A 15176-nucleotide genomic window follows, 5' to 3' on the forward strand; every position below is an offset into this window, starting at 1 on the left:
TACTCTGCCATTTATTTCCTTGCCCCAAACTGCAAAAATAACCCTACTGTTGACCAGCAAAACACACACAAGTCTGTATGTAATGTGTGTTTGTTATTAAAATCAATATTATTTGCAATGACGACAAGATTTGCTTGAGGCAGGAGGAAAATTATTACATTACATTGTTATTTATTAAAGTAATTCTGTTTAAATCTGATTTGTGAAATCAATATTCCTTTTTAAATCCTAGAAATGTCCTAAAATCAGAGAAATGTCCACAAATTCTTGCATCTTCCTGAATCATAGAAATGTCCCCAAATCCTAGAAATGTCTTAAAATCCTAGAAACATGTATGGGCTCGTTGAGTATCCTTGCTTTAGTGACAATAACTGCTCAAAGCAAAAATTTTCCAGGGCTTAAGTTTGGCATTAGTGGGACAGGTGGAGCATTTTGGGAGCATTTTGCAGTTTGGGGAGCATTGCCCAGAACTGGCTTCAGGTCTGAGGGCCACAGTTAGACATGACTGGACTGAGACTGTAAGCTGCAGTTTATATCAGTGCATTCAGTAACAGATAACTAATTCCTCATATATCTGCTAATCGTTAAAAAGAAAGAAATAAAAGTTGAGAAAATAATAGCCACAGGGTGTGTATTTGTCATAAGTTTGTCAGTGTGTTTGGCTATCGGTAAAACAAGACCAGACGTGTGTTCATTATTTTTAATTATTTATTTATTTATTTTAATTTTATTTTTTTTTCCACAGAGTGAGTCATCTTCCGTGCAGAGACGATCTTCACCACCAGCCATTTCACTTTGCACTTCCCATGATGCACCGCTGCTGTCACAACAACACTTCGCCATTTCAGATTCAGGGGGGCCGAAACAACTCCCGCGAAGGAATTAGGTCAACCGAGCAGAGCTGCCACGCTTCATTGAAAACATCTTTTCCCTCCTCTTTACCGTCAGACGGCTCGGTTTTCGGGTTCCGATGCATGTTATCTGGTCGGTGCGGATGAGCTTTTCCAGCGTGGGCCCGGGCTGAAGTGTCAAGTGTCAGTTATCGGATTTTCCTGCTAACAGCTAGCGAGCTAGCTGAGTGTAAACAACAAGGTAGGAAGGGTGGACAGGCTGGCTGGCTGTTGTTGTAGTTGAATAATTTAGCAAGAAATAAGATGTGTGGTCATCCTGATGCTGAAGAGTTGAGTTTTTATATGGGCATTACATGATTTGGAGCTTATTAGATAGCTAGCGTCGGTTTATTTTGTAGCGTCTAAGCTAGCTGAGTAAGCTAACGGCTGGTTAGCTTTGTTGACGCTGGCGCTGCGTTAGTAAGTTTAGCAGTATGACATTAAAAGTGGGTTACTTTGTTGATAAAGTGATGACTTCTTAATGAACAATTTATATTTTGGAGGCTAATTAGCTAGCGTGAAGCACACTTTACGATGTAACGGTAAAACTAGCTTGGTAAGCTAACGGCTTGATACTGCGCTGGAGAGCTTGACGAGTAATTTAAGCTTTTTATGGTTTATTCAATTTAACCCGAGTATTGATACACGCAGACAGGTTGCAGAGTCAGTCATTAGATGCGTGTGTGTGTGTGTGTGTGTGTGTGTGTGCGTGAGTTATAACAATATATTGATTGTTACCTGCTTAAGCATGGCCTCTGGCTAATGTAGCTTCACGTCACCTCATATAACAGACACGTTGCTTCTGAAATGTGCAATGCCAAATATAGCGCTATTGTATCATTACACAACGACATATACATATTTTTAGGAAATAGAAATCTTTGAAATTCTTAACATATCTCATAAAATGACTTACTAATCAAAATCACTAAAGCATAAAGAAATACTATGAAAACAACTCATAACTGGATCTATTTTCATTTCAGTTATTTATTTATGTAGGAAAGGCAATTTAAGCATCATTAAGTGTGTTACAGATTAAAGTGGCCTGACTCAGTTAATAATCCAGCACAATACACATGACATTACAAAGTTAATAAGAGAGAAAAAAGCAACACAGACAAGACAACAACAAAACATAGGCTGTTGTCATGTGCTTGACAAAGTAGTATTTTACATGTCTCAAGCACAAGTACATGTCCACACATTCAACTTTACAAGTGAAAGAACATCTTTACATTTAAGCTACATGAAATATCAAAAGTGGGGATTTTGTACTAAAATAGATGCATCAAAGCTATATCAATCCAGAGGGAAATTTAAGCACCCAGTACCCCGGTATAGGACATGTAGAAAACACAGATAGAAAAGGGGATATAGAATATAAGCAATAACGATAACATAAGAATTAAAAAACACAGCAGTATGGATGTCCCAAGCAAGTTTTTTTGCCCCAGATCTGAGTCATTTGATAGCGAGTATCTGCTGATACAGAAAATCCAATACTTGTATTTAACTGAATAATACAGCTTCACAATGCATATGTCAAGTTCTTTAAAGTTATTAGATTCAATCCAGTCTATGTGTTTGACGCTTTAATAGCTCTGCAATGTAGAACAAGAAAAATGTCCGCATCCAAACAGTTCCTTAAGTTTTTTTTTATTCAGTTTTTTACAAAATAATAAATTAAAAAAACTAAAAGTATTTTTATATGGCTCACAATTTCACTTAGTGCTGCATTTTAAAAAGTAAAATAACCAAGTAAACAAACTAAATTATATAGAAATTGCTCTCAAAATTACATAGTGCAGCACTATCATAAAAGTACAGAAAACACTGTAAATGAGTATTATAGTCACATTTACATGTCAAAGGCGAGTTATAGCAGAAGATAAATGTCTGCATTCATTAAGTTTCTTAAGCGTTCTTTATTTTATGGCTTCAAAGGTAACAGAGTAAACAAACTAGAAATACTTTATACAACTATTATCGCAATTCCAGTAAGTGTCGAGTGGGTTTTTTTTGTTGTTGTCGTTTCTAATAAAATAACACCTCTCTGCATGTATGCCAGATACTTGAAATCATGTTTGAATAGAGTCTGAATCTTGAAAAATGCTGAGCGAGTGGGACAGAAACAGAGTTATTGTTATTAAGGGTCCTTGCAAAGTCATGAGAAAGTCTTGAGACTTGGTCCATGAAATTTGGGGGAACCCTGAAGTTTCAATGTGCCATCGCAGGGAGGATTTGAATAGTTATAGTGAATAGAAAAGTCACTCAGCAGACATACTTCTCTGCTGAGTGAATGTGTTGTGCAGAGGGAGGCGGGCATCGTCCATGATGGACAGCAGTTTGTTTAGAGTCTCAGAGGAATTTTGGAAGTAGGAACCTACTCATTCAGGTCAAGGCTGCAAAGGATAAAGAGAAAAAATGTCTGAAAAAGTAGCAAATGTTTGGAAAAAGAGTAGAACATCAATGATGAACAAGATTATTGTTTAGATATTTAAATCCAAAATGGTCTGTTTAGTCATTTTTTGACTCTAAGTGTGTGAAATCCACCAACATACCATAAAGTTAAAGTGGTGTTGTGCTCGATCTACAACGGTTTGGCTCAATCAGTCAGTTCAAATCCACTGCCGGGATTGTTTTATGTATTTTCATTCGGAAAGCAAGAATAGAATATTATACAAATTCAGTGTAATCCACATTGTGATATGTACAGAGAGGATTGGTATTTGGGACAGGCAACCTGAAAGTAAGTGGTTGTTTTGATCTACTTAACCATCAGTTGGGGTTCAGTTGCATGGGCTTACTCAGTGTTGATGCTGTGTAGTTAACCCTTTGAAACCTGAGCAAATTGGCTTGATTTCTTTCAAAAACATGAGAAGGCAGTGAGTAACAAAAAAAGAAGAAAAAAAGCCAAAATTTTTCAAGAAATTAGTAAAAAAATACAAGAAAATGATCTGAAATTAGAAAAAAAAAATTAAAAAAGAGCGATAATGATGAATATGTTTGTTCCCTAGCTTTTCTAAAAATACAATACAAAACAAAAAGGCATCCAAAATAGTTCCATAAGGGTTGTTATTTATTTATTTACAAAATAACAAAATCAACAGACTTAGAACATTTAGAACATTAGAACATTAGTAAACAAACTAAAACGTGTCTTAAAAAACTGCTCTCAAAGCCACTCAGCGTAGCATTGTTATAAAAGTGCAGAACACTGTAAACGAGTAATATAATCACAGTTCCACTTCAGAGTGGTGTTACAGCTGAAAAGTTAGCTAGAAATTAGAAAAAACTACAATAATCAGTAAAAAGAGAGAGGAAAATTTAAAAAAACAACAACAAATAAACAATTGAAAAGATGAAAAGAAAGAAAGAAAAAAACCTAGATTTTGAAAAAAATGCTTTAAAAATTACAATAATTCTATAACATAAGTTTAAATTTGTAATTTCTATCATTTTAAATGTAATTTTCCCTGGCTCTTCTTGTTTCCCTAAACATGTCTCCCCAACCTCTGTTTAAAATATTTTTTTTAATCTACTAATTTCTTGCAATTTGTGTGACATTTCTTGCTCATTGCCTTTTTTCTCGTGTTTTTGGAAGGAATCGCACATTTGCTCAGGGTTCAAACTGTTAAATACTTCAGAGAGGTGTCTGAAAATTAGAAAAGTGGCATCGCTCCAGGTTTTAAAGACTTTAAACATGTCTGTCTTTTGCCATGCTGAACTAAAACAACCATCATTTTTCAGGATGAAGCGGATGAAAGGAGGAGAGGAGGACAGCAACAGCTCCTCCAGTAACAGCCAACCCGAGGCTCGCAAGAAGGTACGAAAGCAGGCGAGCGAGGAGTCGGAGGCGGCGGTGGCCGGTGAGTCACCAGAGAGTGACTGGGCACGACTGCCTCAGGAGCTCCTGCTGCACATTTTCCAGTACCTTCCACTGCTGGATCGCGCCTATGCCTCTCAGGTGTGCCGCAGGTGGAACCAGGCTTTCCACATGCCTGAGCTGTGGAGATGCTTTGAGTTTGAACTTAACCAGCCAGCCAGCTCGTACCTGAAAGCCACACATCCAGACCTTATCAAGCAGATCATAAAGAGGCACTCCAACCATCTGCAGTATGTCAGCTTCAAGGTAAGCAGACAAAAGCTGCGTCAAAACATGCGTCCTGATTCTGGGCGTAAGTGTTTACAATTTTTCCAGCACCAGCTGGTTTAAAAATGTTGTTTTTACATTCCCAAAGCAACATTCAGTTTTTGTTTTTGCTACTTACCAGGTGGACAGTAGCACAGAGTCTGCCGAAGCAGCATGTGACATCCTTTCACAGTTGGTGAATTGCTCACTGAAGACCCTGGGGCTGATCTCTACAGCCAGGCCCAGTTTCATGGAGGTTCCAAAGGTATAATTACCAGAAACACAAGGAGTCTGAGTCACATTTACAAATCAAAAAAACAAACGAACTCTTGTCGTTATAGAATTTATTCGTTTGTATACATTTCTAATGCTTCTCCATGGTGGTGTCCTGAACGCTGTGGCTGAACGTGTTACTAGTCAGTTGACAGGATATTCCATCTCTTCTTATCTAGACAGCGCTGAAAAGCAGCGTCTGTCCTCATGCGCAGCCAAGGACGAGGATGTTATCACCCCTCAGGCCTCAGAAAGATACAGGATGTTATTTCTGCGTGTTTTATTTTGTCTCTCTTTGTGCATCCTGAGATTCTGTTTATGAACTCTAGAAAATCGTATTGCCACACACATGCACAGTTTACCATCCAAGGAGAAATTTGTCTCGGACATTCGAGAGACTCAGGCAGCACAGCCACATACATATACAGTCCAACTACAGTGAACACAGCATCCTCCCCGGATCCATACACCAGGTCGAGAGAAACACAGGCGACACGGTCACACACATATACAATCAAACAACAATTAACACACAGTACCCTCCCCAACCCAGACACCCCAATAGTACACACACACACACACCCTCTCTCTCTATAGATACAGCTGATTGAATCAAGGTTGACATGATAGAATTTGGTATGCTGGTCGAGTTATTGGCTTAAAATCAACCCCAAAATTTTGACACCAGCCCACACCTTTTATAATGTAGTAAACTAAATGTATTATTGTTGGTCTGTTATTTAAACTCAACTTGTGTTTGCCCTCTTTGTCCTTCCACAGTCTCATTTCATCTCAGCTCTGACTGTGGTTTTTGTCAACTCCAAATCGTTGTCTTCGCTGAAGATTGACGACACGCCGGTGGATGATCCGTCCCTGAAAGTGCTGGTGGCCAACAACAGCGACACCCTGAAACTGCTGAAGATGAGCAGCTGCCCTCACGTCTCCCCTGCAGGTACGAAGACTCCAGGAGCCGGTTCAGTGCTTCAGCCAAGAGGAAGCAGATTTGTCATGTTTTAATTTTAATTTTAATTTTAATTGTGGTTTATTCAATGCAAATATTCAACCCATGTCTATGTTGCCCTTTAAGTCATATGTTTCTGATTTCACTTCAAAATATGAGTCACAAGGCTGCCAGTGTTTGCTGTCCAGTGGCTTATTCAGAGCCTGTAATTTTCCGGTCTGCCCTCATGCAGTGTCGTCATTTCATGTGGTGGACTGGCAGACGTCGCATGATATATCATGAATGAACTGCATCCTGTTTCTTTCTTTCATAATTTTTCCTGGAATCGTTTTTAATTGTCAGCTTTGATAATGACAGCTGATTCAACTCCAACACGTGTGGTAATTATAGTAGATTTTGTGTTGCTTAGAGAAATATTTTTCACAAGGGATGTTCTGACTAATGTAACAACCAATTTCCCTGAAGCTGAAATTTACATTTAATTGAAATGACGAGTCTAAAAGTAACAAAACACTTTTAGACTCACTTTTAGACAGTCAAAATTGAGCCCAATTTAATCTGTAAGGTTAAATTTTGTCCAAAAACATATTGCATTGTAGAGTCATTTAATGTGTATTTAATGCTCAAAGTCATCTTCATCATCCATGTGCCAACTCTCCTGCACGAGTGTGCACTTGACACACACACACACACACACACACACACACACGTCGAGGCTTCTTAGGCTGTCCTGTGCAGCCAAAAGCATCTCTCTCATCCAGCCGGTGCGAGTGTGTCTGTGTCAAACTGTCTGCAGACTTGTAGCAGTTGACTGTGAAAGGGATTAGTCTTTTTTATTTCGGGATATTAACAGACTTGTATTTCTGGCATCAACTAACAATTTAAGCAATGTTTACGTTAATCAATGAACCAACTAATTGTGCAAATCCCTGTTTTTCACCAGTGTTAAATGCAATCTTCTTAGGAATTCTTTATCCTTTTTAGAAAATGAAAAACTCAATGAGGTGGATTAAAAAAATGTGTCCATATTTGCAGGGATCCTGTGCGTGGCAGACCAGTGTCACGGCCTGAGAGAGCTTGCACTAAACTACCACCTCTTGAGCGATGAACTCCTGCTGGCCCTCTCCTCGGAGAAACACGTGCACCTGGAGCACTTGCGTATCGACGTGGTGAGTGAGAACCCCGGGCAGCACTTCCACACCATCAAGAAGAGCAGCTGGGATGCCATGGTGAGGCATTCACCCAAATTCAACCTGGTCATGTACTTCTTCCTCTATGAGGACGAGTTCGGCCCTTTCTTTAACGAGGAGATTCCGGTCACGCACCTCTACTTCGGCCGCTCAGTCAGTAAGGAGGTGTTGGGCCGCGTCGGCCTCCACTGCCCTCGTCTGGTGGAGCTAGTGGTGTGCGCCAACGGCCTGCGTCCTCTGGACGAGGAGCTGATCCGCATCGCCCAGCACTGCACCCAGCTGTCAGCCATCGGCCTGGGCGAGTGCGAGGTTTCCTGCAGCGCTTTTGTGGAGTTTGTCAAGATGTGCGGCCGGAGGCTTTCCCAGCTGTCCATCATGGAGGAGGTGCTGATTCCAGATCACAAATACTCCCTGGATGAGATCCACTGGGAGGTTTCGAAGCACCTGGGCCGGGTCTGGTTCCCGGACATGATGCCGACCTGGTAAAGAGAAGCCAAAGAGGCGCACAGAGTTCAGTACGTCTGGTGTTGTGGTGTGGAACGATCACGGCCTCCATGTTTGCATAGAAAAGCCTTTAAACGCTCGGCTGTAGTGAAATGTTTGGTGCCGACATGCAGAGCAGAAACTCGCTGAACTCCTGCGTGGAGTGCAGGGATGTAATGTGGCTCCCGACTGCTGCACAATGTTATCACGTCATGCAAACACCACAATAATGTCTGCCTGTTAGCTTCAAAATGAACTGTGGAATCCCACTTTGCCTAATCTGAAGACAGAACCCGCCAGGCCGGCTTCTTCACACGTTAAACAATCAGCGTGCAGTGTAGGTGGAAATATTTGACGAAAAAAAAAATAATTTATAACTGCAAATTGAGTTATATGGACACTGTAGGCTGGTTATGATAATCTATATTATGAGAGATGTGTGTATGTGTGGATACGTGAGTGTGTGTTTAATGTCTTTGGGTTTTTTTAACATCGTGGAGTCATTTGGGCCGATTAGGTGCACAGTTGCATGTTGTAACACTACCACTTGGCCTACTTTAATCCAGTCTGAGATAGCAGCTCTGCACTCTAACAGATATGGCATTGGAGGTCTCCAAATGGCTACGATGTTATTTGTACATAGTATGTGACAGAAGGTGTTTTGTCAGGTGTTGTCGAGGGGGAGGATTCACGTAGTTTTTGCAGTGGTGGCTGGGTCTCTCACCACAGTTTTAATTTCATCATGAAGAGCAGCAGTAGTGTTGATGACATCTTGCTTCTCCTCCTCGCCTGAGCTCAGTCCTGCATCAAAATAGAAAACATGGTTGATGAGAAAGTTTGAGGTTGGCCGGGAGAGACAGTAAAATGTGTATATATGTCTCTACCTTTTTGACGTGAAGGTGTACAGCGTTGATGTCATGGATTTTTATTTTTTCTTCTCTCAATTGGCTTGACAAATTAAGATCTCCGTTTTGTTCTAAAGAAGGTTCCTGTACAGTCATGGATTTTCTTAAAGCACCTTAAATAAATACCAAAACAAGTCCTTTTGCCCGAAAGCAAGGAAGCAATCTCCAATTTTTAGTTGGACCCAGATTCTAATGATGATTACAGTGTTTGGCTTCTGTCAAATCAGATGCCATGGACAGTATATAGAAGTAATAAAGCTAATAAAATACAAATAAAAAAATAGAAATAATTCTATGTAAATACAGATGTGAAATGTCTGAATTTGAAGGTAGAGATTGCTTGGTGATAGTTCTATAGGCTCATCTCTGCAGCTGTTAGCTCACAGTGCACGCTGGGAATGATCAGACAGAGCACGTTTTAGCAGCCTTTTGTAATGCTTTTCTGTGAGACAAAAGCATTTTCCTGGCTGCTTTCGTGTTGCTGGGCACCTCGCGTTTTCCTGCTCTGTGTCTCGTAATTTTGCAGGGGTGCCCTGCATGCGTCGGGTTGGAAATATTTTTAAAAAACGGTGTGGAAAAGGGTCCCACATCGAGAAGGTAAAGCTGCAGCTGGAGCGGCTACGCCAGGTTGGGACTAGGGTAAGGCTTACATCTCATAATTTAAGATAAATCTTTATGTATTATGCATAAAGTTGATGGATAAAGTTGATTATTGCTATATTATGAATCGCATTGTAGCAGATTTTTTACAAACTGTAATTAGGCCCAGTGATTCACAGCAGGTTGTTTACTGTTCTCAATGCACCCTAAAATAAACCTTGCACTGACCATCATCCAAGTGTAGCTCCTGGACCAGCTGATGGTACTCCCTGTAATTTCGTACCCACGTGAATATCTATTTTAAGTCACCAAGTGCACTCCAGCTGTCCATTTATTACGCCGATTTTAGGTTACAGATCTGTGAGTTTTCTCTGTATGATCACGGCAGGCTTCAACAAAAAAGGTAGTGCGGTGCGTCACACGTTTTACAACCTTTAAAACGCGCTCTGTCTGATCGGGGCTGAACCCTTCGTGTGTCTCAGGTGCATTAAATGGATATATTTTCCTAAATAGGTTTCATTTGTATCTTCTGCTATTTGCCTGTTCAAGCTCTAAACCTCGGCTCTGTGTTGTGATTAACCGCCCTCCTGTTAGCTTGTGTTCGGCTGTGTATCATGTAACCACATCGTACATGCAGGAGAGGAAGCGCTGTTCATCCTGTCGTTACAAACACTTTTCAGGTTTCGCCCCTGTCCGAAAAAAAACATCCATTCATTTCAGTCTAAAGAGATTTGGCAAGTCAGATGAGTGAAACAAACTTTTTTTCCTTTAAGAAGGAAGTCAAATGCATTCTGTATATAAAATGCTGTGTGTTTGATTATTATAAATAGAAATGTACTTATTTCTTTATTTCGCCCTCTGTCAGGGTTTGAAGTTTCCTTAACCGACGGCTCGTGTCTTTTATAAAACCAGAGTGCGAGTTATCCTTTACTAGATGGATCTTTTTCATACTGTAGTCACTAGAGAAGATGATAAGCTGTGTAATTTATTGATATGGATATTGCTTTTGTAATTGATTTGTGTTTTTCAGTTCAACAAAACAAGCAATCATTATAATAACCAGCAAGCAGACCAGCAGCAAAATGAGTTTTTCTGGTTTTGACACTTCCAGCTCTGTCACTATGATTCTGTTGAACGTTGGTGGTCCAGAAGTTTTAGTCCACTGCTGCAAGCTTTTAGTCATTTTTTAACACAGAAATTTTAACAAATGCAAATGCAAATCTTAAGCAGTTTCAGGCTTTTTACTTATTATTAGTTATTTCACTTTGAAAAAGTAATATTACTGTACTTAATACTCCCTGCCAACAGTAATTCACTACAATACTACTCTTTTCTACAGCCCCAAAAATTGGTCCTTTCTTTTCAAAATTCAGACGTGGCATGTGCTCCTCTGTGTGAATGTCAGAATAATCGCTGGTAAACTAAGTCAGTCCTTTCAGGATTTCTCTGGCTTTTTTGGGGACTGTTGAAGCTGAAAATCCCTGATTTCACAGTAGCTTTTTCAAAGAAGGAAAAAAAAGCATGTTGCAGTTTTTATACACTTTTTCTTCTTTTGCAATAAAATTGCAGGAGCAAGAGAAAATTTCAAAAGTACCTCTGATGCTGTCACAGTTTTGGTCAGCTGTTCGATGAGCTAACCATACGCTGCACACAGCTCTCCAAAGAAGTGGGATTTTTGTGTTTTTAAATAGTTTAATTGGCTGCAAACTTGTGTTGAAAATACAAAATTGCTAGATTGTGCAGAATTTAGAGCGTTTGGCTGAATTTGCGTTTATGCAACGCTGCAAAATCCTGGAGGGACTGCTAAGATAGCTTGAAAAGCATTTTTTACCTGAAGGTTGTTTGCTGCTTGTGAGTTAAACTTCAGTCAGTAAATCAAATCCTGCATTCTCTCTGCAAAGTAATGCCATTGTTTTCGTCTGAAGGAGCATTCATGTTTTCAGCAGGACAATCGCACCAAAAATCCAAAGAAGTTTCTCTACGTCTGCTTGAATTTCAGGAAAAGAAAGCCGCGCTAACTTTCCCCCCGAGTATACGGAGCAGAAATATGAAAGTTATCTGACATCAGAAGACACTTATTTTAACACAGGCCTTAAGAAAAAGATGGAAAAAAATTAAATAAAAACGATTGTCTGCAGAAACCGGTAGGTCAACCAGATAATGAGAAATTCCTAACAAAGTCACAATTAAACTATGTAAAGTCTTATTCAAAGAAATATGATTTAATAAAATATGTATTTTCTTTTTTTAAAAAAAGTTAACAAGTAGTGGACACACTCTTGGACAGCTCTGCATGTCAACAGGATCTATAGATTATTTTTTCTGCCAGAATTCATTCCTTTGATCCATGTCATATTACACATTTCATGTAACCAAACCAATGTAGACTAAAGCTGAGACGCGTTGCAGGAAGTGGAAACTTTAGTTTATTGGATTGAACTAACAGTCTATTGATTAGTAATTGGTCTTTTATCACCTATTTTAGATACCTGTGCTGATTGTTTGTGCTCTTGTGCATTAGCAGCTCAGTGGTACAATAACATATCTCATGATTTATTTTTCATAATTTGTGCGGTGCATTAAACGGTTGCCGTGACAGCAGCTCTAAAGTGAAGGTTGTACTGGTTTTAATAATTTTCCTGTTGTCTTATTGGCTTTTATCTGAAATCTCAGTTAGACAAATGCAACATGTTTCACTTAAATACAGATAAGTCATCTTCATGATGTATTTTGTCAGTAATTTTTATTTTAACCTCATTGTTCAGAGAGTCCTCCAGTGAAGTTTTATTAGGAGTAAACTGGTGTTGACAATGCTGTCCTTTTAGTTTTGCCTCTGTATGACAAATGCTTTGTCTACTTTGCTTAACGGGTCACTGGTCTTGAAATTAAAATTATTGTTTTGGACATGTGATCTTATACTGGTAATAAAAATTTGTGAATGTAATCTCTCTGCATCTGTCATTTTCCAGTGCCTCTGCACCGGTGTGTTTTCAGTTTGTCTCAAGTATTTGCGTATAACACCATCCCATTCTGGTGAGTACAATATTTTAAAAAATGCCCCGAGGGAATTTGCCAAAAATGTTCACTTTTCACTGATGAGATTTTGGTGGTCAAAGGTCAAGGTCATTGGAATTTCACACAAATATTTCTTTGTGATATTCTTCTCCGTACTATAGTATGGCAGTTTTGGTTATTTTGTCCATGTGCCATATTAGAGTGTTTTTGGCTGTTTTTGCAACTTTCTATGCCGTGGTGTATCTCGGAAGGCAATTTTTTTTTTTTTTAATTTTTTGCAGTTTTCAGCAGTTTTTGGGACATGTCATATTTTGATATTTTTGCCATACTAAATCCATGGTTTGTTTGTTTTGGGTTTTTTTCTCCCCTTCAAAAGTGAGAAAATTGATCTGAAACTACAAAAGTGAGGGAGACAAAGAACTGTGATAAGGAGACATGTCCCCCTACGCCCCACATCATGTAGAAATGACACTTTTGGGCATGTGACACTGAAGCAAGACTGGCACAAGTGAAAAAAGCGACAAGCCTTTTTTTTAGGTGCACTATGATGTGTATATATATATACATATATAATGCAGAGACACATCTACTACTTACTATGTATTTAATTCAAATTGGTTAATGAGTTATTATTACCTTATAATAGTGCTTTTTAACCTCCATTAGCATGCATTATTTATGGGGCAGGGATTTCTCTCTTTTGACACCCTTGGTGCATTTTTTAACTTAAAGGAATACTTCACTAGCAAAATGATCTTTTGCATATTAATTCATCATGCTGTGTTACTTTGAATTTGTGAAGGAAACTTTTTTCTCACAATCCTTCACTGGAAACCGTGAACATATTGATTTACTGACTGGGGTCCACCTTAAACAACAGCAACTGCAGTTTAATCATCAATTTACAAACTCTCACACAACTGGTGCAGTATAATCCAAAGGTGAGACCAAGTTCTTGTTTGGCAAGTCAAAAGTAAGTTTCAAGTCTTGGCACTCAAGTCCCAGTAAAGACAGTTAAGTCCCAAGACCTAAACTTTGAGTTTTGAGCCCTAAAAAAATCATAATTTGCTGTTGACTAAACAGAATGCCAACTTCACAATAGTAACACTAAAATAAGTCCTTCATGGTTCTCACCTGCATTTTGACAAAATGCTGTGGGATTGGTTCAGACAAAGTGGACCTGGGAATGTAATAAAATGAAATAAAATGAAATAAATAAATAGATAAGTGGATCACAAGTTACCTCAAAGCTGTACAGAAGTGTAGTTGCTGCTGTAACTCCTTTGCAGCAGCTGGTTCTCAGTCAAGTAGAAGAATTTTGATGTTTGGACATGAAATTAAAAGTTTTTGTAACCTGACACCAGATGGTCAGATCTTTACATAATTTCACACATTTGATTAGAGTCCAGGCCTGAAGACATCTGCAGTAACATTTTGAATCATAGTTATAGCGCCACCTACTGGTAACAGGAAGTTACATTTTTTACAATTTGATGTTCTCCTTAAATTTGCTTCAGAATTGTCTCAAGACCTTTGATAATTCTAACATATGAAGCTTTTGAGTTTTCATCAAATGCTGTTGCCGTGGTTACGCACTGTTCACCATAAAACAAGAAGTTTTATTTGAGGGGCTAGGGAAGCTCAAATTCTTAAAAAACTTGACACACACATCAGAAGTGCTGAAATGTGATATCTGATATGATTTTTGCTTTGGTGTGCCACCGGGGATCTGTAGCGCCCCCTAGAAAAATTCAACAGAGCAGCCCCTGTGGTATGTTTCACCTGGAGCTGTGAAACTTGGGAGGCATGTGGAACACCCCAAGACCTACAAAAAAGCCTCTTGGACCCATACCCTACACCCTCAGGAAGTCGGCCATACTGATTTGAAGTTTAAATTTTTCGTGCATTTCCAGAGGTTTATTTTTTTTTTTAACTCCTCCTAGAGATTTTATCTGAATAGAGATTTTATCTCTCATCTCAAGGCCTGGGACATCGAAACTTAACAAAAACATTTTTCGTCACGCCGTTGCCATGGCGGTGTCATATTCATTCATTATTGTAACTTCACTTCAGTCAACCAATTGGCCCTAAATTTCACAGGTGTGATCAGGTTGCAGCCCTGAAGACATCAACATGGTCCTCTGATTTACATTAAATTTACATGGTTTGGTCTAGAAATGATGTGTGTAAATTCTGTGTCCTCCTGTCCCACCTAGTGCCCACAGGGAGTACTACACAATGTCAAATAGCTCACTCTGGGGTCCAAACTCTCTGCAGGCATTGATTTTCACTGAAATGAACGAGCGTATCAGTCAGAATCGTGCCAGTATCCCTGATGTGCGTGGATGTGCGAGGGCCCGTTCACTGCTGCTTGCAGCTTTAATATTTTATTATTATACACTGGATCATACTGATCATGGATCTATTATAAGATACTAACGGGAGGAAATGAACCGCTGGGAATCTCTCTGAAACACGCCTATGCTCTCTGGAATGGTCCACTGTAGGGCTGATGGGGTGGTTGTTACGTTTAAATATCCTTCATTTTGCAAAGAGAGTGCCATGAAACATCTATTTAAGAAAAAAAAATACAAAAATAATATAGTTAATATATGCAGCTTGTTTGTTAATATCCTTAAATATTGGGTGTGGTGTATTTATGTATTATGAAAAAAACCAAGCACCCCTGCGCATTACCGAAATCTCGAGGTGCACTTTACTGAC

The 15176-nt window shown here is 39.1% G+C and overlaps 1 protein-coding gene across 1 annotated transcript; it reads left to right on the plus strand.

The window, feature by feature from the left end:
- Positions 1-843: 843 nt before the first annotated feature.
- On the plus strand, positions 844-12381 carry fbxl3a (F-box and leucine-rich repeat protein 3a). Its single transcript, XM_042494295.1, has 5 exons — positions 844-1092; positions 4644-5025; positions 5168-5290; positions 6079-6250; positions 7295-12381. Exons 2-5 carry the CDS (start codon positions 4645-4647, stop codon positions 7933-7935), a joined length of 1317 nt encoding a protein of 438 aa, XP_042350229.1. The 5' UTR covers positions 844-1092; position 4644; the 3' UTR covers positions 7936-12381.
- Positions 12382-15176: the final 2795 nt, after the last annotated feature.

This window comes from Plectropomus leopardus, chromosome 10 (assembly GCF_008729295.1).
Source record: "Plectropomus leopardus isolate mb chromosome 10, YSFRI_Pleo_2.0, whole genome shotgun sequence".
In the NCBI taxonomy this organism is placed as follows: Eukaryota; Metazoa; Chordata; class Actinopteri; order Perciformes; family Serranidae; genus Plectropomus; species Plectropomus leopardus.